Source organism: Panthera leo, chromosome A3, assembly GCF_018350215.1.
Source record: "Panthera leo isolate Ple1 chromosome A3, P.leo_Ple1_pat1.1, whole genome shotgun sequence".
Lineage (NCBI taxonomy): Eukaryota > Metazoa > Chordata > Mammalia > Carnivora > Felidae > Panthera > Panthera leo.
The window spans coordinates 123,575,903-123,602,965 of NC_056681.1; the positions used below are offsets into that span (position 1 = coordinate 123,575,903).

At 41.0% G+C, this 27,063-nt stretch overlaps 1 protein-coding gene across 1 annotated transcript in view; it reads left to right on the forward strand.

Annotated features, from left to right (window-relative positions):
• The window catches only part of APOB (apolipoprotein B), a 39,117-nt gene extending 21,254 nt beyond the window's left edge, over positions 1–17,863 (forward strand). Inside the window, exons 20-29 of the mRNA XM_042933585.1 lie at positions 57–178; positions 1,845–2,055; positions 2,607–2,782; positions 2,885–3,072; positions 3,554–3,699; positions 5,671–6,044; positions 6,555–13,751; positions 14,382–14,496; positions 14,598–14,781; positions 15,937–17,863. Coding sequence (XP_042789519.1) covers positions 57–178; positions 1,845–2,055; positions 2,607–2,782; positions 2,885–3,072; positions 3,554–3,699; positions 5,671–6,044; positions 6,555–13,751; positions 14,382–14,496; positions 14,598–14,781; positions 15,937–17,565 — 10,342 coding nt within the window. The 3' untranslated portion in view covers positions 17,566–17,863. The remainder of the gene's footprint in view (positions 1–56; positions 179–1,844; positions 2,056–2,606; positions 2,783–2,884; positions 3,073–3,553; positions 3,700–5,670; positions 6,045–6,554; positions 13,752–14,381; positions 14,497–14,597; positions 14,782–15,936) is intronic.
• Positions 17,864–27,063: the final 9,200 nt, after the last annotated feature.

Genomic DNA, 27,063 nt, shown 5'->3' on the forward strand with positions numbered 1-27,063 from the left:
AATCTCATTGCTGAAAGCTCTAACATTATGCACCATACACACTGTGACACCTTTAGGTTTGCTCTGGAACTGAAGCCCACTGGAGAAGTAGAACAGTATTCTGCCAGCGCAACCTACGAACTGCAGAGAGAGGGTGGAATCTTGGTGGACACCCTGAAGTTTGTAACTCAGACCGAAGGCAAGTATCTAGAAAGGGCTCCCACATCTCTGCCTCAGCCTCAGGTCCAGGACTCACAAGGACAACTTATTTAATTTTAATGTAGTTAACAAATATTTACTGATGCCTGAAAAGTGTCAGGCCTGTCTACATGCTGAGGCTGGAACAATAAACAGCGGTGATAAAGTCTCTGTCCTCATGCAGTTTACGGCAAGAAGCCAAACAAGTAAATGTTCAGAATGCCATATGGGCACTAGAGAAAAAAATAGAGCATAAAAGGGTGTAGGGAATGTCTGGGAGTGGCAGGGAGGAAGAAGGATGGGGGAAGACGGTGCCATTTGAAATGACAAGGGAAAGTAGCACTGGTGAAAGAGAATAAAAAAGAGACTTGAAGGAAGTAAGGGGATAAGCCATATGGAAAGAGTGTTACAGGCTGGGGGTTAGCCAGTGCAAAGGCCCTGAGGCAGGTTGTGGCTGCCATGTTTGAGGAAAAGGAAGGAAGCTGGTATGACTGAAGCAGAGAGATCAGGGAGGAAAATGGTAGAAGATGAGGTCACAGAGAAAGGGGGAGGTAGGGCAGGGATGGTCTTGTAGGCCATGGTAAGGACATTGGCTTTTACTCTGAGTGAAATACAAAGCCACTAGAGAGTTTGCATGAATTGATTTATGTTTATATTGAGGAAAGACTTTAGGGGGACAGGGACAGAGAAACTAGTATTTAGGTTCTGGCAATAATCCAGGCCAGAGATGTAGGATTAGAGCAGTGGCAGAGGAGATCTAAGAAGTAGTTGGATTCTGGGCATATTGTGAAGATCAGGCTTCTCAGGATTTGCTGATGTGGTATTGACTGTAAGAGAAAAAATTGAGTTGGGATGACTCTTGAGTTTTTTGGCCTAAGCAACTGAAGAATGGGGTTGCCATTTACTGAGATAGAAAAGGCTGGTGGAGGAGCAGGTCTTAGGGGATGGGGTGAACTTAAGTGTTCACTTTGGAAGATTTTGTAATGTAGAAATGGTATGTCACAAAATCAAGTGAGAAAAACAAAACCCACAGGAGGGGGGTGCATGCTGAAAAACATGTCATGTAACAATGTTACAGAAATGTAAAAAGAACACACCTGGGAGTTAAAGAAAACCTAGGAATCTCATGACAAAGGAAGAAGTCTGGGAGAGGGGAAGGCAGGGCAGGGGTGGCAAGGAGCCAGGAAGACACAGGTGGAGGGTCACACAGAGATGTCATGTCTGCTGACTCAGAAGGCCTCGAGCCTTTGTTGTTCTCTGACCACACCAAGTGTCTCCCATGTCAGGGCCTTTGCATTCCAGGTCCCTCCAGAACATGGCATAGCTCAGCCCTTCTCTTCATTCTGGTCTCTGCCCACATATCACCTTATTGCCACATATCACCATCTGCCATAAATAATGTGCTTCTTGACTGTCTGGACACCCCCCACCAGAATGTAAGCTCCATAAGGGCAAGGTCTCCCCAGTGCCAAGGGCAGTGCCAAGCACGTGACAGGCAATCAATAAATATTTGCATACTGAACAAATGCACGAACACCCGTAAAATCCTGAACTGTGTCCTCATTGAAGCACACTGAATGCTTAGCGTTTCTCTGCCTTTTCCTCCCCTTCCTTCCTAAACATAGCTTTGAATGCACATGTCTTGATTCTCTTGTACACCCTTTCAGGTGTGAAGCAGTCTGAGGCTACTATGATGTTCAAATATAACCGGCAGAGTATGACTTTGTCTAGTGAAATCCAAATTCCAGATTTTGATGTTGACCTTGGGACAGTCCTCAGAGTTCGTGATGAATCTGCTGTGGAAAAAAAGTCTTACAAGCTCACTTTGGACATCCAGAACAAGAAAATCACTGAGGTCACTCTTACCGGCCACGTAAGGTATGAAGGCTCAGGGTGACCTGATTTGAAGTCTTGGTTCTTTCCTTTCTTCCTTTTGAGCTTTAAAACTGACCAAACCTGGGGTGTCCCCAGTCTGTGCTCCAAGGGGCAGATAGAGCCCTCAGCATTCTGACCCTCTGTACAATGTCCAGTTGGATCTTCCTACCATTCATTGGGCATTTACTATTCATCAGACACTGTGCTAAAGGAATTATCTCAGTTCTCATAATAAACTGCAACATAGGTCTGAGTTTCCCTGTTTAATAGATAAGAAAATGGTGCGCAGAGGAGTTAAATAATATGGCCAAAGCAACAGAGCTAGTAAATGGTACAGCAGGATTCAAACAGGTTTTGAAAATCTTGTCTTTCCCCCATACCTTCCTGGAAAGTCCTGAATTTGTGCTGAAGTTGGCCTCAGAAGTTAATGAGTTCATTTTGGGGGGCATTCATGTACCTCCTTTTTATCACCACAAATGGTTTTTCTGTTTGATCCCATGTGTCTCTTTGGCATGGGTAGTCATTGACATCAAATGATTTTTTTTTCCCAATAGCTACGACAGAAGTGAAGAAGGCAAAATCAAAGGTGTTATTTCCATACCCCGTCTGCAAGCAGAAGCCAGAAGTGAAATCCTCACCCAGTGGTCTCCCACAAAACTACTCTTCCAAATGGACTCGTCTGCTACAGCTTATGGCTCAACAATTTCCAAGAAGCTGGCATGGCGTTATGGTATGTCCTTCCTCTCCCCATGGGTACTTCCAGAGAGCACCTGGACATGGGTTAGGGGCTGACCTAGTACCACTGACAACTGTTTCATACGTGCATTTTCAGATGAAGAGAAGATTGAATTTGAATGGAACACAGGCACCAATGTGGATACCAAAAAAGCAGCTTCTAACTTCCCCCTGGATCTCTCTGATTATCCTAAAAGCTTGCATATGTATGCCAATAGTCTCTTGGATCACAGAGTTCCTCAAACAGACATGACTTTCCGGCACATGGGTTCCAAATTAATAGTTGTAAGTACAAATCAGTCAGTCAATAAATACATGGTTATAAGGACTAATTACATACTCAACCCTGAGTTAGGTAAAAGAGGGTATCCAGAGATGGATAAGGTATGCTTCCTACCCCAGAGAATTCCTGAGGAGCGAAGAAACACTCACGGGTGTTTAGTTACCCAGTTACACCAGGCTGTGTGTGATAAATACCTAATGAATAGTACTAGGCAGAAGAGTTTACTATGCGTATAATATCAAAGGAAGCTTTAGGACCCTGGCTAGGAGTTTGATTATGTTATATATTCTTTTTATAAAATACAGGAAGAGATCAATGACTAACAGCCAAAATTCACAATTTTCTGTGATTTGCTTTTCACCTTCAGTGCATCATCCTGCTTAATGATTGATGTGTCAAATATGGATTATCACCTAATGTTAATTGTACTTGGAGGCCCATCCACCCATACCCATTGCTCTAAAAACTTCTATTGTTTCATAGGCAACAAATACATGGCTTCAGAAGGCATCTGGGAGTCTTCCTTATGCCCAGAACTTGCAAGATCACCTCAGTGGCCTAAAAGAATTGTACCTCCAGAAAATGGGATTGCCAAACTTCCACATCCCAGAAAACCTCTTCTTGAAAAGGTAAAAAAAAAAAAAAAAAATTTCTTGAACCATGAAAAGTAAATGAAAGATTTCACTTAGTGTAACTTAGACTGTTTATAAATTTACATTTTTAAGGGAAATAATTTAAGCATCTTAAGGAGATTAATAACTGTAGCATAAGCACTGTGGCATTTTTGCATTATTGAACATGGGATCTGAACGTGAACACCAATCCAATCGGAAAGAACCTAAGGAAGTAACTGGGGGATTCTGGTATATTCACCCAAAGAGGTTTTATTCTCTGCAACCTGGATTTGAAAGCCATCTAATTTTCCTCCGTTGTAAGTGAACTCCCTTTGTTCCGGATCAAGATATGCTCATAATTGGTTGTGGGGATTTGAGAGTGGCTAGAGAAATTGCTGACTTCAGGATGGCTGTGGAGCTCTTGAGGGTCAGAACAGCCCTGGAGCATTGCAGGAAGGCAGTGTCCCGAGGGGATATTCACTTTCGCAATATAGCCCCATCCTTGTGGGGAAGTCAGTTCCAAACTGCTTTGTCCACTTCTCTATTTCCAAAAATACGTGGGATGCTTTGCTTTATTTCATGACAGTAAAACAAACAAACAAACAAACAAAAGAGCAGGAGCTAAAAACACTGTAGTCTTTTCTAGATTGACTATTCTCTGTATGATCTTCAAGGTTAAGAAAACAAGTGATCTGGGGGTGCCTGGGTGGCTCAGTTAGTTAAGCGTCCAACTCTTGGTTTTAGCTCAGGTCATTATCTTATGGTTCATGAGTTTGAGCCCCGTATCAGGCTCCATGCTGTCAGTGCAGAACCTGCTTGGGATTCTCTCTCTCTCCCTCTCTCTCTGGCCCTCCTGCTTGTTCTCTCTCTCTCTCTCTCTCTCTCTCTCTCTCAAAATAAATAAAAACACTTTAAAAATGAAAACAAAAGTAAGAAGTGATCTGTGTCACGTGGGCCTTTCCATAGTCTATGGCTGAGCAGCAAAATTAAATAGACCAAGTAAGTGTAAAACAGCTGAAGTCTACCAAAGTCTACTAAAGATAAGAGGAAAAATTGTCAGCTTCAGACGACCCAGGACTCTCTTCTTTCACTGCTAGTATTTCTGACCAACAGTCTTCTTTGTGCTGTACAGAAGATAGGCCTGTGTGACCTTAGAAATGGACAAGGCTTATTAAGCATCCTCCCACTGAGGATTGGGGTCCCAGATAGGCAGTGTTAGTCCCTGTTGGAGTCATGCTATCAACAGTTCATTGCTTACAACATTTAAATTCTGCTCTTGTCCTTTAGGATAACTTATAATAGTCCAGGAGCAGAGTACATATGCATATGCATAATACATAGTACATGTACATATGTAGAAGCATAGTATTGAGAATATTACAAAGTGCTTTTAGGTATCTTGTGCCAGCTCTGTGAGGTCAGCAGAAAGGGTACCGTTAGCCTCACGACACAGATAACATCCCTGTGACTCAGGGAGTCAAAAACACAGATGTGTCATCACCACTCAGTGGAAGCTAAAACTGTAACCCCCTATCACTGCTTTCCACACCTGCACCTTCCACATATCCAGCTGCCTCATTTCAGTTTAGCAAATATGAAGTATCAAGCGTCACATGTGTGTAAGATACTAGACGAGGTGCAGTGAGAAGATAAAAACCAGTTAAGGTATCATCCTTCCTCCCAGAAGACACCATGTAGACACTGACAAATGAACAAATACGTACTAGCTATGTTGGCAGAATTGTGGCATGTTCTTTGAGACTGATGTAAAGGACTGACTCTTGGAAGGATTTTGAATGGATTTGAGTGTTTGATGAGCAGAGAGGTAAAAGGCACAATTCCGGGCACAGGGAGTAGCAGGAAGAAAAGTACGGTATGGGGTTGGGAATGGGGCACATGCACCATTGCTTGGAAGGTCAGATGGCAGAGAACTTTGAATTCTTGATGCCTGACTGTTGCAGACATTGTCCTTATTGTTCATTTCAGTGATGGCCGGGTCAAATACACATTGAACAAGAATAGTGTGAAAATCGAGATTCCTTTGCCTTTTGGTGGCAAATCCTCCAAAGATCTAAAGATGTTAGAGGCTATTCGGACACTAGCCATCAACTTCAAGTCGGTGGAATTCTACCTGCCATCTCAGGAATTCCAAGTCCCCACTTTTACCATTCCCAAGTCGTATCAACTGCGAGTACCTCTCTTGGGTGTTCTAGACCTCTCTACGAGTATCTACAGCAATTTGTACAACTGGTCTGCCTCGTACACTGGTGGCAACACCAGCACCAACCATTTGAGGCTTCAGACTCAGTACTACATGAAGGCTGACTCTGTGGTTGACTTGCTTTCCTACAGTGTGCAAGGTGAGCCGTGGTCGGGCTAATTCATCACAGGCTCTGGCGGGATAGCCTCCTCTGGGAAGGAAAAGACTTGGGCTTTCTTTCAGATGTTTTCCTTGCTACTTGGGAGCCTATTTATTCATTCATCTAATAGAAGTATTTATTAAGCATATAATATGTACCAAGTATCCTACTAGGGCAGTAACAGAGAAAGCAGATAGCTAACCTGGCAATGAAAATTCAACGTAGGAGGTGCCATGATAGGGTATAGTGGATAAGTATAAGGCACAGAGAAGCCCTTGATAAGGGAACCCAACAAGATCTGCGGTGGTCAGGGAAGTCTTTTGCTTTCAGATTTTATGCTTGTGTTATCAATGAAGGAGACTTGCACAACTAACCCAGATCAGTGGAAGTTTATTTATTTTGGTTGGTGGGAGTGGAGGGGGACTTTATTATTGAAAGACTCTGAACATAGAAATTGCTCTGGAAATTTTATTACTTAATGTAACTAATGTGTTTTAATTTTTATGTCAGGATCTGGAGAAACAACATATGACCACAAGAATACATTCACATTGTCATATGATGGGTCTCTACACCACAAATTTCTGGATTCAAAGATGGTATTCAGCCACACAGAAAAAATTAGAAACAATCCAGTCTCAAAAAGCTTGCTAACATTTTATGCTTCTAGTGCCTGGGGTCCTCAGATGTCTGCTTCAGTACATGTGGACTCAAAAAGGAAACATCATTTGTATGTCAAGGAAGTCAAGATTGATGGGCAGCTCAGAGTCTCTTCATTCCATGCCAAAGGCACATATGATCTATCTTATCAGAAGGATTCTACCACTGGCCAGTTAAGTGGAGAGTCCAACCTGAGGTTTAACTCCTCCTACCTCCAGGGCACCAACCAGATAACAGGAAGATATGAGGATGGAATTGTCTCCTTAACCTCCACCTCGAATCTGCAAGGTGGCATCATTAAAAATACTGCTTCCCTAAAATATGAGAACTATGAGCTGACTATGAAATCTGACACAGATGGGAAGTACGAGGACTTTGCCACTTCTAACAAAATAGATCTCACCTTCTCTGAGCAAAATGCATTGCTACGTTCTGAGTATCAGGCTGATTACAAGTCATTGAGATTCTTCACCCTACTTTCTGGAACACTCAATTCCCATGGCCTTGAATTAAATGCTGATATTTTGGGCACTGACAAAAGTAATAGTGGTGTTCACAAAGCAACACTAAGGATTACCCGAGATGGAATGTCTACCAGTGCAACGAGTAACTTGAGGTATAGTCCACTGGTGCTGGAGAATGAGCTGAATGCGGCACTTGGCCCCTCTGGAGCATCTGTGAGACTAACAACGAATGGCCGCTTCAGGGAACACAATGCAAAATTCAGCCTAGATGGAAAAGCTGCCCTCACAGAGGTGTCCTTGGGAAGTGTTTATCAGGCCATGATTTTGGGTCTTGACAGCAAAAATATCTTTAACTTCAAAATCAGCCAAGAGGGACTTAAGCTTTCAAATGACATGATGGGCTCTTATGCTGAAATGAAGCTTGACCACACGAACAACCTGAACATCGCAGGGTTGTCACTGGACTTCTCTTCAAAACTTGACAACATTTATAGCTCTGACAAGTTTTATAAGCAAAATTTTAACTTACAGCTACAGCCCTATTCTCTTGTAACTACTTTAAACAATGACCTGAAATTCAGCGCTCTGGATCTAACCAACAGTGGGAAATTACGACTAGAGCCCCTGAAGCTGAATGTGGGTGGGAACATAAAAGGAGTCTACCAAAATAATGAAATAAAACACATCTACACCATTTCTTATGCTGACTTATCCACAAGTTATAAGACAGACACCGTAGCTAAGGTGCAGGGTACAGAGTTCAGCCATCGGCTCAACACAAACATCGCTGGGCTGGCTTCAGCCATTGACATCAGTACAAACTACAATTCTGATTCACTCCATTTCAGCAACGTTTTTCACTCTGCAATGGCGCCATTTACAATGACCATCGACGCACATACAAATGGCAATGGAAAACTGAGTTTCTGGGGAGAGCATACTGGTCAGCTGTATAGCAAATTCCTGTTGAAAGCAGAACCTCTGGCCCTTACTGTCTCTCATGATTACAAAGGATCCACAAATCACCATCTTCCATTGAAGAGCAGCATCAGTGCTTCTCTTGATCACAAAGTCAGTGCCCTGCTCACTCCGGCTGAGCAGACAGCCACCTGGAAACTCAAGACCCAGCTGAACGAAAATGAATACAGCCAGGACTTCGATGCTTACAATACAAAAGACAAAGTTGGTGTGGAGCTTAGAGGACAAGCCCTGGCTGACTTTGCCATGCTAGACTTCTCAATTCAAGTGCCGTTTTTCCTCAGTGAACCCACCAACGTAATCGATGCTTTAGGGATGAGGGATGCTATTGACCAGCCTCAGGAATTCACTGTTGTTGCTTTTGTAAAATATGATAAGAATCAAGATGTTCACACCATCAACCTCCCATTCTTTAAAATCTTGCCAGAATATTTTGAGAAGAAACGAATGGTCATTATAATGGCACTGGAAACCATACAGAGAGAATTGAAAATCATCAATATTGATCAATTTATGACGAAATACAGAGAAGCCTTGGACAAACTCCCACAGCAAGTTAATGATTATCTGAATGCATTCAATTGGGAGAGTCAAGTTGCGAGTGCCAAGGAAAAACTAAGTGCTTTCACAAAAAATTACAGAATGACAGAAAATGATCTACAAATTGCATTGAACAATACCAAAATCAACCTCAATGAAAAACTATCTCAACTACAAACATATGTGATACAATTTGATCAGTATATTAAAGATAATTATGATTTACATGATTTTAAAACAGCTATTGCTGAGATTATTGATCAAATCATTGAAAAATTAAAAACTCTTGATGAACATTACCATATCCATGAAAATTTAGTAAAAACAATCCATGATGTGTATTTGTTTATTGAAAAGATTGATTTTAACAGAATTGGAAGTAGTCCTGCATCTTGGATTCAAAATGCAGATACTAGGTATCAAATCAGAATCCAGATGCAAGAAAAATTGCAACAGCTCAAGACACAGATTCAGAATGTAGACATGCAGCACCTTGCTGAACAGTTAAAACAACAGGTTGAGGCTATGGATGTTAGAGTTCTTTTACATAAGTTGAGAACTACAATTCCATTTCAAAGAGTAAAAGAAATTATTGAGCACATCAAATACTATGTTATCCATCTCATGGAAGACTTTGTAGTAGTTGACAAAATCAATGCTTTTGGAGCCAAGGTCCATAAGTTAATTAAGATGTATAAAATAGACCAACACATGCAGGTTTTAATGGATACATCAGTACAGTTGGCCCATAAATATCAGTTGAAGGAGACTGTTGAGAAGCTAAGTAATGTCTTACAACAAGTTAACATAAAAGATCACTTTGAGAAATTGGTTAGGCTTATTGATGATGCTATCAAGCAACTTAAAGCACTGTCTTTTAAAAAAATCATTGAAGAAGTAAACAGATTCCTTGACATGTTGATAAAGAAATTAAGGTCATTTGATTATCACCAGTTTGTAGATGAAACCAATAACAAAATCCACGAAGTGACTCAGAGAATCAATGGTGAAATCCAGGCCCTGGCACTTTCAGAGAAAGCTATAGCACTAACACTGTTTGTGGAGGACATCAAGGCCATGGTCTCAGTCCATCTGGAAAACACAAAGGACATCCAAATAACCTTATTCTTTGATTGGTTACAGGAGGCTTTAAGTGCAGTATTTTTAACTTCCATGAAAGCCAAATTCCAAGAGACTCTGGAAGATATACGAGACAGAGTGTATCAAATGGACATTCAGCAGGAAGTTCAGCGATATCTGTCCCTGGTTGGCCAGGTTTACAGCACACTTGTCACTTATATTTCTGATTGGTGGAGTCTCGCTGCTAAGAACCTTACTGACTTTGCAGAACAGTATTCTCTCCAAGACTGGGCTGGAAACCTGAAAGCATTGGTAGAACAAGGGTTCACTATTCCTGAAATCCAGACCATCTTTGGGACCATCCCTGCCTTTGAAGTCAGTCTCCGTGCTCTTCAGGAAGCTACATATCAGACTCCTGACATCATAGTCCCCCTGACAGATTTGAAGATTCCATCAGTTCAGATCAACTTCAAAAGTTTGAAAGATATAAAAATCCCATCCAGGTTTGCCACACCAGAGTTTACTGTCCTTAACACATTCCATGTTCCTTCTTTTACAATTGACTTGGTAGAAATAAAAGTTAAGATCATCAGAACCATTGACCAAATGCTGTCCAGTGAGCTGCAGTGGCCAGTTCCGGAAATATACCTGAGGGATCTGAAGGGGTTGGACACCATTCTTGCTGGAATCACTGTGCCAGACTTCTATTTTCCAGAAATTGCAATTCCAGAATTCATAATCCCAAATCTTGATTTAAAAAATTACCAAATTCCTGACCTTCACATACCAGAATTTCAGCTTCCCCACCTGTCACACACAGTTGAAGTCCCTTCTTTTGGTAAGCTGCATGGCATTTTGAAAATCCAATCTCCCCTTTTCGTATTAGATGCAAATGCCAACATTCAGAATGCAACTACTTCAGGGAACAAGGCGGAGATCGCAGCTTCCATCACTGCCAAAGGAGAGTCCAAATTAGAAGTTCTCAATTTTGATTTTCAAGCCAATGGACAGCTTTCAGACTCTAATATTAATCCACTGGTTATAAAGCAATCCATGAGGTTCTCCAGCAAGTACATAAAAACAGAGCATGAGAGTGAAGTGCTGTTTTTTGGAAATGCTGTTGAGGGAAAATCAAATACAGTGGCGGGTTTACACACAGAAAAAAATATGCTGGAATTTAGTAATGGTGTGCTTGTCAGGATAAACAATCAGCTTACTTTGGACAGCAACACAAAGTACTTCCACAAATTGAACATCCCCAAATTGGACTTCTCCAGCCAGGCTGAGCTGCGTAATGAAATCAAAACCCTGTTGGAAGCTGGACACGTAGCATGGACTTCTTCTGGAATAGGGTCATGGAAATGGGCCCACCAGACATTCTCAGATGAAGGAGCACATGAATCACAAGTTAGCTTTACTGTGGAAGGACCCATCACATCCTTTGGATTGTCTAATAAGATCAGTAGCAAGCTTCTAAGACTAAGCCAAAACTTGGTTTATGAATCTGGCTTCCTCGACTTTTCTAAATTTGAAATCCAGTCACAGGTTGAATCCCAGTATGTGGGCCGCAGTGTTCTAGCTGCTAAAGGCACAGCATTGCTTGGAGAAAGGAAGGCAGAGATAACTGGTAACCATGACGCTCATTTAAATGGAAAAGTTATTGGAACTTTGAAAAATTCTCTTTTCTTTACAGCACAGCCATTTGAGATTACTGCATCCACAAACAATGAAGGGAATTTGAAAGTTAGTTTTCCATTAAAATTGATAGGGAAGGTAGACTTCCTGAATAATTATGCACTGTTTTTGAGTCCTAGTGCCCAGCAAGCAAGCTGGCAAGCAAGTGCCAGATTCAATCAGTATAAGTACCATCAAAACTTCTCTGCTGGAAACAATGAGAACAGCATTGAGGCCCACGTAGGAATAAATGGAGAAGCCAATCTGGATTTTCTGAACATTCCTCTAACAATTCCTGAAATGACTCTACCTTACACAGTGCTCACAACTCCTCAGGTGAAAGATTTCTCCTTATGGGAAAAAACAGGCTTGAAGGAATTCTTGAAGACAACAAAGCAATCGTTTGATTTAAGTGTAAATGCTCAGTATAAGAAAAACAAAGACAAGCATTCCATCCCAATCCCTTTTTATGTAAAAGATTTCCAGGCAGTGAGTACCCCAAACAATATTTTAATTCCAGCCATGGGCAATATTACCTATGACTTTTCCTTTAAGTCAAGTGTCATCACACTGAATGCCAATGCTGGACTTTATAACCAGTCAGATATTGTTGCTCATTTTGTTACTTCCTCTTCTTCCGTCACTGACACACTGGAGTACAAATTAGAGGGCACCTCAAGTTTGACAAGGAAAAGAGGCTTAAAGCTAGCCACAGCTTTGTCTCTGAGTAATAAATTCATGGAAGGCAATCATGACAGTACTATTAGTCTGACCAAGAAAAGCATGGAAGCATCAGTGACAACATCTGCAAAAGTCCAAATTCCCATTTTGAAAATGAATTTCAAACAAGAACTTAATGGAAATACCAAGTCAAAGCCTACTATTTCTTCATCCATTGGGTTAACATATGATTTCAATTCTCCCAAACTTTACTCTACTGCTACTGGGGCAGTTGACCACAAGCTCATTTTAGAAAGCCTTACCTCTTACTTTTCTGTTGAGTCATCTACCAAAGGAGATATCAAGGGTTCAGTCCTTTCCCGGGAATATTCAGGAACTATTGCCAGTGAGGCCAGCACTTATTTGAATTCCAAGAGTACTAGGTCTTTAGTGAAGCTGCAAGGGGCTTCCAAAGTCGATGGTATCTGGAACCTTGAAGTAAAAGAAAATTTTGCTGGAGAAGCCACTATCCGACGCATCTATGCCATCTGGGAACACAATACGAAAAACCATTTACAGCTAGAGGGCTTCTTTTTAACATCTGGAGAGCATACAAGCAAAGCCACCCTGGAACTCTCCCCATGGAAAATGTCAGCCCTTGTTCAGGTCCGTGCAAGTCAGCCCAATTCCCTCCTTGATATCAATTACCTTGGCCAGGATGTGTCCCTGAATGCTAACTCTGAGCATCAGAAGGTCAGCTGGAAAAGTGAGGTCCAGGTTCATTCTGGGTTTTTCCAGAACAATGTACACCTTTCCAATGACCAAGAAGAAGCACGCCTTGACATTGCAAGTTCCTTAAAAGTGTCTCTGTGGTTCCTCAAAGACATTGCCCTACCAGTTTATGACAAGAGCTTATGGGACCTCCTAAAGCTAGATGTAACCACCAGCATTGATAGAAAACAGTATCTTCATGCTTCGACTTCTCTCGTGTACACGAAAAACCCCAATGGCTATCATTTCTCTGTCCCTGTGCAAGAATTGGCTGATAAATTCATTGTTCCCGGACTGAAATTAAATGGCCTAAGTTCAGGTCTTGTCATACCTACATTCCAAGTCCCATTTACTGATCTTCAGGTTCCGTCCTACACACTTGATTTCAGTGAAATAAAAATCTACAAGAAGCTAAGCACTTTGCCATTTGCCCTCAGTATACCAACACTACCCAAAGTGAAATTCCCCAAAGTTGATGTGTTAACAAAATATTCTGAACCAGAAGATGCCTCAGTTCCCTTTTTTGAAATAACTATACCTGCATCTCAGTTAACTGTGTCCCAATTCACCCTTCCAAAAAGTATTTCAGTTGGCAGTGCTGTTGAGTATCTAAATGAGGTGGCCAGCAAGATTGCAGACTTTGAGTTGCCAGCTATTACCATGCCTGAGCAGACTATTGAGATTCCTTCCATCAAGTTCTCTGTACCTGCTGGAATTTTCATACCCTCCTTTGGAGCACTGACTGCACATTTTGGAGTGGCCTCTCCCCTGTATAATGCTACTTGGAGCACTGGTTTGAAAAACAAAGTAGAATACGTTGAAACATTCCTGAATTCCACGTGCAGTTCAACCATTCAGTTCCTGGAATATGATCTAAATGGTAAGAAAATGTCCTGACTCCTCTTCTAGATGCTATATATTTGCAATGAGAGTTGTGAATAAATAAGAACATATTGTACATGACCGGAAGCACAATTACTCTCCATAGCAAAATTTTTAAAAGAGAGAAAGATACATACCCCACACGTAAAAAACCACCCTGTAGAAAACCTACTGGCATTCAAGAGGAATAGATTCAAAGAAAGTATATTTTTTTCTATGATGATTTTTTAGGACCAATAATATCTCCTTCTATTTTTTTCTTTTTTTTTCTTTTTTTTTTTAACGTTTATTTATTTTTGAGACAGAGAGAGACAGAGCATGAACGGGGGAGGGTCAGAGAGAGGGAGACACAGAATCCGAAACAGGCTCCAGGCTCTGAGCTGTCAGCACAGAGCCCGACACTGGGCTCGAACTCACGGACCGCAAGATCATGACCTGAGCCGAAGTCGGCGGCCCAACTGACTGAGCCACCCAGGCGCCTCTCCTTCTATTTTTTTCTTAAATGTGGGCTGCATGTTTCAAATATGGAAAGCATATAGTTAAGATAGAATTCTCCTGGCTTTTACAATGAAAATACTTATGTCCTGCGGTTACTAATCTAATGAAATATAACATCTCTCCTCTACAGTTGTGGGAACACACAAAATTGAAGATGGCGTGTTATTCTATAGGCCAAAGGGAACATTCGCACACCATGACATCAGTGCGGAATATAAAGAAGATAACAAATATCAAGGACTTTGGTATGGAACTTTTGTGGAAATCTTATGCCTTTTCAAATCATTCTGATTTTTTCCATGTCCATACCCCTTTCATGATGGCGCATCTGCTTTCCTCCTTTCAGGGACTGGAAAGAAGACATTCGCCTTGACATCACCAGCCCAACATTCACTGATGTCCATCTGCACTACCAACTAAATAAGAATAGCCTCTCCTCCTCAGTGTCCTCCCCAGCCATAGGCACTGTGGCCTTGGACTTGGAAGGCAATAACAATACCTTAAAATGGAACTTGTACTACCGCCCTCAGGTGAGTCCCATCTAATGGATTACTCACCCCAAGAGTGAGTAGAGAATTTGGGCAGATCAGAAAGCCTCTCCAGGCTTTCCCAAAGTAGATGAAACCAAGCAATGAGCAGGTTCAACTTTTTCTCTGAGAAACTATTCTCCAGAATGTATTACAATGGTTTTATTGATTATAATTAGATGCACACTCAATCCTATTTCCACAATTATTTTATTAGTTTTCGGCAAATTTATAAAGATGAGGTTATGGAGCACCTGGATGGCTCTATCAGTTAAGCATCCAACTTTGGCTTAAGTCACGATCTTGTGGTTAGTGAGTTTGAGCCTCGCATCAGGCTCTGTGCTGACAGCAGGCCTGAAGCCTACTTCAGAGTCTGTGTCTCCCTCTCTCTCTGCCCCTGTCCTGCTCGCATTGTGTGTGTGTCTCTCTCAAAAATAAATAAACATTAAATTAAAAAAAAAAGAAAGATGAGGTTATGTCTCATCACCTAAATCATGAGCAAAGTCTGCCATGTGCTGAATACATTTTTCAAATAGTGGTTTCCAAAGTATTTGAGGCTTCAGAATTCTTCCCCACAATAGAAGTGTTAGTTCAGATATGCCAAATTTCTCTGATATACTCTACAAGCTCTGCTGGGCCAAATCAAAGATGCTATTAGTAAAGAAGAAGCAATCAGGTTCTACTGCTAAAGTTTGTCATAAGTTTGGAGAATGAATGGCTCCTGATACTGGTATTCTAGGGCTCTGCTAGATGAGCTCTGGGATTTTTCCTTTTTTCTACTTCTCCTGTCTCTCCACTTTTTCCTCCTCTTCCCCCTTCCCCTCCTCCTCCTCCCCCTTTTCCTCCTTTTCCTCCCCTCCCTCCTCCTCCTTTTATAATCTTTGGTTCTAAGAAAGCCTTAATGTTAAGTGTTACTATGTAAATGCCATGCATAATTTTATTCTTTTTGAGGCATATGATAAAGAGGAATTAACAGCAGTGAACTTGTTTAACCATAAGACAAACACATGAACTGACATGTTAAAGATAAACCCCCTTCAGAATATGAAAGATCCTCTGATCTTTACTTTTAACTGCTAATGAAGTTTCACTATAGTATATTATGTAATCAGGATAATTGAAAACATCTTCTTATCATCCCTTTTTTTCTGGTTTTAGTCCTCTCTGGATAAAAAACTCAACATATTCAAAACTGAGTGGAGGTACCAGGAATCTGATGATAAAAGTCAGATCAAAGTCAGCTGGGAAGAAGAGGCAGTGTCTGAACTACTAAGCTCTCTCAAAGACAATGTGCCCAAGGCCACCGGGGTCCTTTATGACTATGCCAACAAGTATCACCAGGAGTACACAGGACTCAATCTGAGAGATGCTTCTTTAAAATTGAGAAGAAGTCTGCAGAACAGTGCTGAGTGGGCCTATCAAAGCACCATGAGGCAGACTGATGAGGTGGATATGGGGCTCCAGAGGGTAGCCAGGGCCACCACTAGAACCTACCAGCAGTGGAAGGAAAAGGCCCAGGATCTGTACCGTGAACTGTTGGCTCAGGAGGGCCAAGCTGATTTCCAGGGACTCCAGAATAAGGTGTTTGAGAGATTAATGGGAGTTACTCAGGAATACAAAGACATAGTCAGTCATCAGGTTGACTCATTGATTGACTTCCTAAAGTTCACCAGATTCCAGCTCCCAGGAAAAGCGGGGACATATTCTAGAGATGAACTCTTCACTATGGTCATGAGGGAAGTAGGGCAGGTGCTGTCACAGGTATATTCAAAAATCCATAGTGGGTTAGAAATACTGTTTTCCTATTTCCAAGACCTGATGGAGAAATCTGAGCTAATCAAGGATGTAGAGATTAAATTTCCTTTTAATTCAGAGAGCTATAAACTAAGAGATGTTGTCTTGGAGTTTGGGAACCTGTTGAAATCTTTATCACAAAAGATCCAGGATGCACTTAATAACCTTCAGTCTATCAAGACTACAGAGATGCTAAGTCATCTTCAGAGATATTTAGAAAGAGCTTTCCAAGAGATAGAAGAAGAAATTCAACACTTAAAGGGAAAGAAATTTACTTATCTCATTAATGATATTCAACACGTGATCAATAGAATCTTCAAAAAATATATTCCAACTGCTTTTACATTCCTGAAAATTAACTTTGACAAGTTTAATGAACTTGTCCAAAACCAACTCCAGGAAGCTTCTCAACAGTTACAACAGCTCCATCAGCTCATAAAGGATCTTCACAAAGAATACGTTGATCCAACTGTGGTCAGCTGGACATCAAGGTATTATGAACTTGAAGAAAAGATCATCAGCTTGATCAAGAACCTAGTGGATGTCCTTATGGACTTCCATTCCAAATACACTATCAGTACTGCTGGTTTGATTTCCGAACTCTCAAATCAAGTTGAGCAGTTTGTGCAGAAAGATATCCAGGAATACCTTAGCATCCTTACTGATGCAGATGGAAAAGGGAAAGAGAAGATTGCAGAGCTTTCTACCAGTGCTCAGGAAATAATTAAAAGCCAGGCCACTGCAATGAAGGAAATCATTTCTGATTACCACCAGCAGTTCAGATATAAACTACAGGATTTTTCAGACCAACTCTCTGATTACTATGAAAAATTCATTACTGAGTCCAAAAGATTGATTGACCTGTCCACTCAAACATACCACATGTTTCTGAGATATATCACTGAATTACTGAAAGAGCTACAATCGGCCACAGTCAATAACATGATCCCCTCCGCAAAGGTTTCTCCAGGAGAATTTACTATCACCTTTTAATTTCTTATGCAATTCTCATTTATTCTTCCGTTCCTATTAAACTTTCATATAGTAGGGGAAAAACTCAAACTGTATGTATTAATATAACTATACAGTGAGCCAGCCTCGTGGCAAGCAGCTGACTATAAGCAGAAGCACACATGAACTGGGTCTGCACTGAAGCTGGCATCAGATCGCTAAAGGTCTCTGAACTCTGGGAAATAACATTTTTTTGCAAGTTAAAGAAAATCAGTATCTGAGTTGTTTTACTAAACTTGGGGGAGGGAAAACAAATAAATGAATTCTTTATTGTGTATCATAGCACTCAATTTGGCTCAATCATATTGAAAGATAGCAAATGTCTGGCATTTCAAAACCTGTCAAAGAATACATACTGAGTTTAGAGTAATAGAATAAAAGGGGAAGGGAGAATTTGAGGAGAGAAATATTTTGCCACCTAAAAAAATAAAAAGGTAACCAATATCAGGAATTGTATTTGCCAACTGAAAAGGAAAAACTATTTGCAAAAGCTTTCACATAATTTGATCCCAAGAAGCATCTCATTTGTCTTCATGTGCTGCACAGTCTTCTTCACCCACAGTCTGCTCTTTCCAGGCAAGGCTCTCTGCTAGGCTGAGATCAACCAACAGGCTTTTTATTTCACTTAGCCTGCCAGAAATTGAGAAAGGATGACTAGGAAGTCCTGGCCCCCAGGGCTTCATGATAATAGGGACCTCAGACGTCTCCCTGCAGCTTAGCCAGGATCCATTCAAGGCACAGAAAGTAAGTGTGGAAAAGGGGGCAGGGGGATATGTACTCCTAACATTTCTGGGATCAAGCATACATTTATGTTCTTGGATTTCCTCATTTCTCCACATTTAATATCTAACAATCCAAAGTATAATCAAAACCCAAGGATTTCTCCTGCCACATCCACTTATCTCAAGCTCTGTTTTTAAACACTGGCAACCCCCAGGCAGAGCATCCAAACTGAGATCTATTAAGGGAAAGCTACAAAGAACCTATGCAGGACAACCATCACTAATATCTTCAGGAAGGTTAGCTATACCTTTCCTTTCAACAGTGTTGAATAACAAAAGAAGGGTGTGACCTTTGGGGAGTAGGAAATTGGAGATTACTAGCCCCTCCAAATCCTATATGAGGTTTGTTTGGAAAAGATCCTTTACATCCAAAAACGCCTTCAACCTCCACCATATTTCATAAAGCTTTCACATTCCCTTCGTGAAGCTCACTGTTAAAATACACAAGCATTACCTGTAAAAGAAAAACACATTAGCGTATTTCTGTCTTAACAGGATTCTTTGGAACTGAGGAGCCAGAAAGAGTCCTAAGGAGGTAGAATATATGGTAGTGATGAATCTTGTACTCAGGGAAAGTCTGTTGGATAATCAATCAATGGATGGCATTGATTCAATGGATGTCCACCTGATGTGTGGACAGGTAGATAGATGGATGGATGGATGGATGGATGAATGGACAGATAGTTGAGAGAATTGATGAGTGGGTAAATTAAGGCTCAGTTCCAAATGTGATAGCAGGAGGAAAATTAGGCCCAGGTCCCAGGGCATCACATGAGTGGTCCTAGGCATAGTCCTAGGAGAGTTTCCCTGATGAGCAAAAATGTACTGAGTAGCAAGAATGTACTAAGAGTTCAAACTGAAAGGTGGTTTTGACTTATGGCTTAAATTGGAGGGGAAGAAGGAATCCAAGGTATCTGGTATTCATGTAACAATATCTGTATCTAGGGCATGAGAGAAAGAAAAAACACAAATTCAAAATGACCATGTAATCGCACAATGCGACCTATTCAGTTCCCTGACTGGTATCCCTTTATGAGGTACTCCTGGGTGGCTTAGAATATCTTCTTTATGCCATCCATAAAGGTGGAATAAGAGATACTTGGGAGGGCTTGGACTTTGCTTGGTTTCTTCTTTGGTCTTCTACTACAAATCAGGATACACCTCTGGGTTCAATTACTGGCTACATTCCTTATTTGCTTATAGCTTTGTACAACTTATTTCCCCTCTGTGAGCCTATTTTCTTAACTACAAAGTAAGGCTAGTATTTATCCTACCTGTCTTTGAAAGGCTATTCATAAAAGTCAGTTGAAATAATAGATATGAAAGAGCTTTGCAACCTTTAATGCTGTACAGATAAGAAGTGCCATGATTATTAGGTGATAATGTAAATGCGTTTATGGCAAGGAGATAGAATAGAGGGAAGGAGACCTATCCGGTTCAATAAACATTCATTAAATGCTTCTATACGCTAAGCACAAAGGATCTAGAGAGGAGATAAAGGTCATTAAGATGCAGTTCCTAGATATCTGTCCATTTGTCAATCATAGGTGGAATGTGTTCTCTCCTGATGGGTATAAACAAAGCAACTACGAGGGTCTATAATAGGAAAGAATGAGAATCAAGAAGTTTTCATGGAGAATGTTGGAATGAATCTTGAAGATACATTGACAAGTGATAAGGGAGAGAGGGTATTCTACATGAATAAAAACATGAGGAAAAAAAGAATAGGTGGGTGTGTTTGAGAGACACTGGATCATCTAGTGGCCAGAGCACAGGAAAAGTAAGGGGAGGCGGGATTGGAAAGGCAAGATTGGCAGTATTGCAGAGAGCTCAAAAGCCAGAGTTAAAGGTGGTAACTTCTTTGCTGGACAAGGGCATCCAATGAGGGTTTTGGAGCAGGAAGGGTGATAGGAGTTGTGATTTAAGAAAACTGATGGGATAATTCACGCAAGATAAATTGTAATGGGATGAACACAGATATGAAGCTGTGCCAGGGTCCAAATGAAAGATGCTGAGTGCCTTAGTTACCCAAGTCATAGTTTCTAGGAATGGTGAGAAAGGATAGAATATGAGAAGCATCATGAAGTCCTAATTGATAGAACCAAGGGGCTCATTGTTTAGAACAGAAGGGATGGGTTCAAAAGCTATAAGAAAGGGAGCTGCCTTGGCAAATCTCTGGAACCAAGAGGGTACCAAGGGGTACAGGGGACACCAGAAGAAGAAGGAAGAAGAAAGAGTAAAGCACACTTGAGAGTTGTGAGATTTTGAAACTGCATGATCTGTAGGAGCCATGGGGCATCAATAGAAACAGGAGGAATGTGTTGGGAGCAGATTATTGGTGTAAGGCATGGACTCATAGACTATCACAGCTGGAAAGCAACTGTGGTAACTTTCAAGTTGCAGTGGTGTACCTAAGCAGAAATAACTAGCAGGATATTAAGCTGCAGATGTGGGCAAGAGAGACAATATTCAAAGGAATAGCAACAAAGGAGAATTTTAACTGAATATTGTATTAATTTTATGACCTTATAGGTATCTTTAGAAACTTAACAAGAAAACAGAGAATTTGTTTTTCTCATGCAATTAATTAGGTATTATCTTGAGACTGAACCAACATATACATCTAACTTTTTTTTTTTTTTTTCAGAAAGAGGATAATCTCTTTAATTACTTAAAGAAAAAAAATCCCAGGCTTGGGGTCCCCATTCCCACCCTATGTCTAGACGATAGTCCTGTCTTGAAGCTAAAGGAAGCCTGCTCCCCACCCCCTCTACCCGAGGAGGCCCCATGAGCGGGCAGTCTCTGATTCTCAATGATACATTGACTTTACTGCATTATTCAGGTGTTATTTTAATTACCAAAGGCTTTAAACTGCCTCTCTGTCTTTTTGGGAGTCTTCCCACTCCTGTAATTGGTGCTGTGGAAATTGGTGTCAATATTTACAATCTGACTCAGTAGTTTTCAAAGCTGCCATGATCCTTCTAGTTAAGAAGAAACAACAGCCAGGCAAGATGTCTCTTCAACCTGCATCTTTGACCTTGACAGAGCCTGCCTTGCAGGGAAGAGGAAACTGGGAATCCAGCAGCTGCTGCAGGATCCTCCCCCAACCTGCAGTCCCTCTGCCTGGGGGCAGCGCCCTGTCCAAGGCCTACCACCCAAGAATCCATCTTTCGTGTAAACCTCCCCAAGAAGGAGATGCAGTTCTACCCTTTAAAACCAAGAGACCAGTGGTCCTGCCAATTCTATTTTCTTTTTTTTTTCATGAAATTATTGTCAAATTGGTTTCCATACAACACCCAGTGCTCATCCCAAAAGGTGCCCTCCTCAATACCCATCACCCACCCTCCCCTCCCTCCCACCCCCCATCAACCCTCAGTTTGTTCTCAGTTTTTAACAGTCTCTTATGCTTTGGCTCTCTCCCACTCTAACCTCTTTTTTTTTTTTCCTTCCCCTCCCCCATGGGTTTCTGTTACGTTTCTCAGGATCCACATAAGGGTGAAACCATATGGTATCTGTCTTTCTCTGTATGGCTTATTTCACTTAGCATCACACTCTCCAGTTCCATCCACGTTGCTACAAAAGGCCACATTTCATTCTTTCTCATTGCCATGTAGTATTCCATTGTGTATATAAACCACAATTTCTTTATCCATTCATCAGTTGATGGACATTTAGGCTCTTCCCATAATTTGGCTATTGTTGAGAGTGCTGCTATAAACATTGGGGTACAAGTGCCCCTATGCATCAGTACTCCTGTATCCCTTGGGTAAATTCCTAGCAGTGCTATTGCTGGGTCATAGGGTAGGTCTATTTTTAATTTTCTGAGGAACCTCCACACTGCTTTCCAGAGCAGCTGCACCAATTTGCATTCCCACCAATGGTGCAAGAGGGTTCCCGTTTCTCCACATCCTCTCCAGCATCTATCGTCTCCTGATTTGTTCATTTTGGCCACTCTGACTGGAGTGAGGTGATATCTGAGTGTGGTTTTGATTTGTATTTCCCTGATGAGGAGCGACGTTGAACATCTTTTCATGTGCCTGTTAGCCATCCGGATGTCTTCTTTAGAGAAGTGTCTATTCATGTTTTCTGCCCATTTCTTCACTGGGTTATTTGTTTTTCGGGTGTGGAGTTTGGTGAGCTCTTTATAGATTTTGGATACTAGCCCTTTGTCCAATATGTCATTTTGCAAATATCTTTTCCCATTCCGTTGGTTGCCTTTTAGTTTTGTTGGTTGTTTCCTTTGCTGTGCAGAAGCTTTTTATCTTCATAAGGTCCCAGTAATTCACTTTTGCTTTTAATTCCCTTGCCTTTGGGGATGTGTCGAGTAAGAGATTGCTACGGCTGAGGTCAGAGAGGTCTTTTCCTGCTTTCTCCTCTAAGGTTTTGATGGTTTCCTGTCTCACATTCAGGTCCTTTATCCATTTTGAGTTTATTTTTGTGAATGGTGTGAGAAAGTGGTCTAGTTTCAACCTTCTGCATGTTGCTGTCCAGTTCTCCCAGCACCATTTGTTAAAGAGACTGTCTTTTTTCCATTGGATGTTCTTTCCTGCTTTGTCAAAGATGAGTTGGCCATACGTTGGTGGGTCTAGTTCTGGGGTTTCTATTCTATTCCATTGGTCTATGTGTCTGTTTTTGTGCCAATACCATGCTGTCTTGATGATGACAGCTTTGTAGTAGAGGCTAAAGTCTGGGATTGTGATGCCTCCTGCTTTGGTCTTCTTCTTCAAAATTACTTTGGCTATTCGGGGCCTTTTGTGGTTCCATATGAATTTTAGGATTGCTTGTTCTAGTTTCGAGAAGAATGCTGGTGCAATTTTGATTGGGATTGCATTGAATGTATAGATAGCTTTGGGTAGTATTGACATTTTGACAATATTTATTCTTCCAATCCATGAACAGGGAATGTCTTTCCATTTCTTTAAATCTTCTTCAATTACCTTCATAAGCTTTCTATAGTTTTCAGCATACAGATCTTTTACATCTTTGGTTAGATTTACTCCTAGGTATTTTATGCTTCTTGGTGCAATTGTGAATGGGATCAGTTTCTCAATTTGTCTTTCTGTTGCTTCATTGTTAGTGTATAAGAATGCAACTGGGGGCGCCTGGGTGGCTCAGTCGGTTGGGCGGCTGACTTCAGCTCAGGTCATGATCTCGCAGTACATGAGTTCGAGCCCCGCGTCGGGCTCTGTGCTGACAGCTCAGAGCCTGGAGCCTGTTTCAGATTCTGTGTCTCCCTCTCTCTGACCCTCCCCCATTCATGCTCTGTCTCTCTCTGTCTCAAAAATAAAATAAAAACGTTAAAAAAAAATTAAAAAAAAAAAAAGAATGCAACTGATTTCTGTACATTGATTTTGTATCCTGCAACTTTGCTGAATTCATGTTATCAGTTCTAGCAGACTTTTGGTGGAGTCTATCAGATTTTCCATGTATAATATCATGTCATCTGCAAAAAGCGAAAGCTTGACTTCATCTTTGCCAATTTTGATGCCTTTGATTTCCTTTTGTTGTCTGATTGCTGATGCTAGAACTTCCAGCACTATGTTAAACAACAGTGGTGAGAGTGGGCATTCCTGTCGTGTTCCTGATCTCAGGGAAAAAGCTCTCAGTTTCTCCCCATTGAGGATGATGTTAGCTGTGGGCTTTTCATAAATGGCTTTTATGATCTTTAAGTATGTTCCTTCTATCCCGACTTTCTCCAGGGTTTTTATTAAGAAAGGGTGCTGGATTTTGTCAAAGGCCTTTTCTGCATCGATTGACAGGATCATATGGTTCTTCTCTTTTTTTTTGTTAATGTGATGTATCACGTTGATCGATTTGCGAATGTTGAACCAGCCCTGCATCCCAGGAATGAATCCCACTTGATCATGGTGAATAATTCTTTTTATATGCCGTTGAATTCGATTTGCTAGTATCTTATTGAGAATTTTTGCATCCATATTCATCAGGGATATTGGCCTGTAGTTCTCTTTTTTTACTGGGTCTCTGTCTGGTTTAGGAATCAAAGTAATACTGGCTTCATAGAATGAGTCTGGAAGTTTTCCTTCCCTTTCTATTTCTTGGAATAGCTTGAGAAGGATAGGTATTATCTCTGCTTTAAACGTCTGGTAGAACTCCCCTGGGAAGCCATCTGGTCCTGGACTCTTATTTGTTGGGAGATTTTTGATAACTGATTCAATTTCTTCGCTGGTTATGGGTCTGTTCAAGCTTTCTATTTCCTCCTGATTGAGTTTTGGAAGAGTGTGGGTGTTTAGGAATTTGTCCATTTCTTCCAGGTTGTCCAATTTGTTGGCATATAATTTTTCATAGTATTCCCTGATAATTGTTTGTATCTCTGAGGGAATGGTTGTAATAATTCCATTTTCATTCATGATTTTATCTATTTGGGTCATCTCCCTTTTCTTTTTGAGAAGCCTGGCTAGAGGTTTGTCAATTTTGTTTATTTTTTCAAAAAACCAACTCTTTGATTTGGTTTCGTTGATCTGCTCTACAGATTTTTTAGATTCTATATTGTTTATTTCTGCTCTGATCTTTATTATTTCTCTTCTTCTGCTGGGTTTAGGCTGCCTTTGCTGTTCTGCTTCTATTTCCTTTAGGTGTGCTGTTAGATTTTGTATTTGGGATTTTTCTTGTTTCTTGAGATAGGCCTGGATTGCAATGTATTTTCCTCTCAGGACTGCCTTCGCTGCGTCCCAAAGCGTTTGGATTGTTGTATTTTCATTTTCGTTTGTTTCCATATATATTTTAATTTCTTCTCTAATTGCCTGGTTGACCCACTCATTCGTTAGTAGGGTGTTCTTTAACCTCCATGCTTTTGGAGGTTTTCCAGACTTTTTCCTGTGGTTGATTTCAAGCTTCATAGCATTGTGGTCTGAAAGTATGTATGGTATAATTTCAATTCTTGTATACTTATGAAGGGCTGTTTTGTGACCCAGTATATGATCTATCTTGGAGAATGTTCCATGTGCACTCGAGAAGAAAGTATATTCTGTTGCTTTGGGATGCAGAGTTCTAAATATATCTGTCAAGTCCATCTGATCCAATGTATCATTCAGGGCCCTTGTTTCTTTATTGACCATGTGTCTAGATGATCTATCCATTTCTGTAAGTGGGGTGTTAAAGTCCCCTGCAATTACCACATTCTTATCAATAAGGTTGCTTATGTTTATGAGTAATTGTTTTATATATTTGGGGGCTCCGGTATTCGGCGCGTAGATATTTATAATTGTTAGCTCTTCCTGATGGATAGACCCTGTAATTATTATATAATGCCCTTCTTCATCTCTTGTTACAGCCTTTAATTTAAAGTCTAGTTTGTCTGATATAAGTATGGCTACTCCAGTTTTCTTTTGGCTTCCAGGAGCATGATAGATAGTTCTCCATCCCCTCACTCTCAATCTAAAGGTGTCCTCAGATCTAAAATGAGTCTCTTGTAGACAGCAAATAGATGGGTCTTGTTTTTTTATCCATTCTGATACCCTATGTCTTTTGGTTGGCGCATTTAATCCATTTACATTCAGTGTTATTATAGAAAGATACGGGTTTAGAGTCATTGTGATGTCTGTATGTTTTATGCTTGTAGTGATGTCTCTGGTAGTTTGTCTCACAGGATCCCCCTTAGGATCTCTTGTAGGGCTGGTTTAGTGGTGACAAATTCCTTCAGTTTTTGTTGTTTGGGAAAAACTTTCTCTCTCCTTCTATTCTAAATGACAGACTTGCTGGATAAAGGATTCTCGGCTGCATATTTTTTCTGTTTAGCACACTGAAGATATCGTGCCAAGCCTTTCTGGCCTGCCAAGTTTCAAAAGAGAGATCAGTCACGAGTCTTATAGGTCTCCCTTTATATGTGAGGGCACGTTTATCCCTTGCTGCTTTCAGAATTTTCTCTTTATCCTTGTATTTTGCCAGTTTCACTATGATATGTCGTGCAGAAGAGCGATTCAAGTTATGTCTGAAGGGAGTTCTCTGTGCCTCTTGGATTTCAATGCCTTTTTCCTTCCCCAGTTCAGGGAAGTTCTCAGCTATAATTTCTTCAAGTACCCCTTCAGCCCCTTTCCCTCTCTCTTCCTCCTCTGGGATACCAATTATGCGTATATTATTTCTTTTTAGTGTATCACTTAGTTCTCTAATTTTCCCCTCATACTCCTGGATTTTTTTATCTCTTTCTCTCAGCTTCCTCTTTTTCCATAACTTTATCTTCTAGTTCACCTATTCTCTCCTCTGCCTCTTCAATCCGAGCCGTTGTCGTTTCCATTTTGTTTTGCATTTCGTTTAAAGCACTTTTCAGCTCCTCGTGACTGTTCCTTAGTCCCTTGATCTCTGTAGCAAGAGATTCTCTGCTGTCCTCTATACTGTTTTCAAGCCCAGCGATTAATTTTATGACTATTATTCTAAATTCACTTTCTGTTATATTATTTAAATCCTTTTTGATCAGCTCATTGGCTGTTGTTATTTCCTGGAGATTCTTCTGAGGGGAATTCTTCTGTTTGGTCATTTTGGATAGTCCCTGGAGTGGTGAGGACCTGCAGGGCACTTCCCCTGTGCTGTGGTGTATAACTGGAGTTGGTGGGTGGGCCGCAGTCCGACCCGATGTCTGCCCCCAGCCCACTGCTGGGGCCACAGTCAGACTGGTGTGTGCCTTCTCTTCCCCTCTCCTAGGGGCGGGATTCACTGTGGGGTGGCGTGTCCCATCTGGGCTACT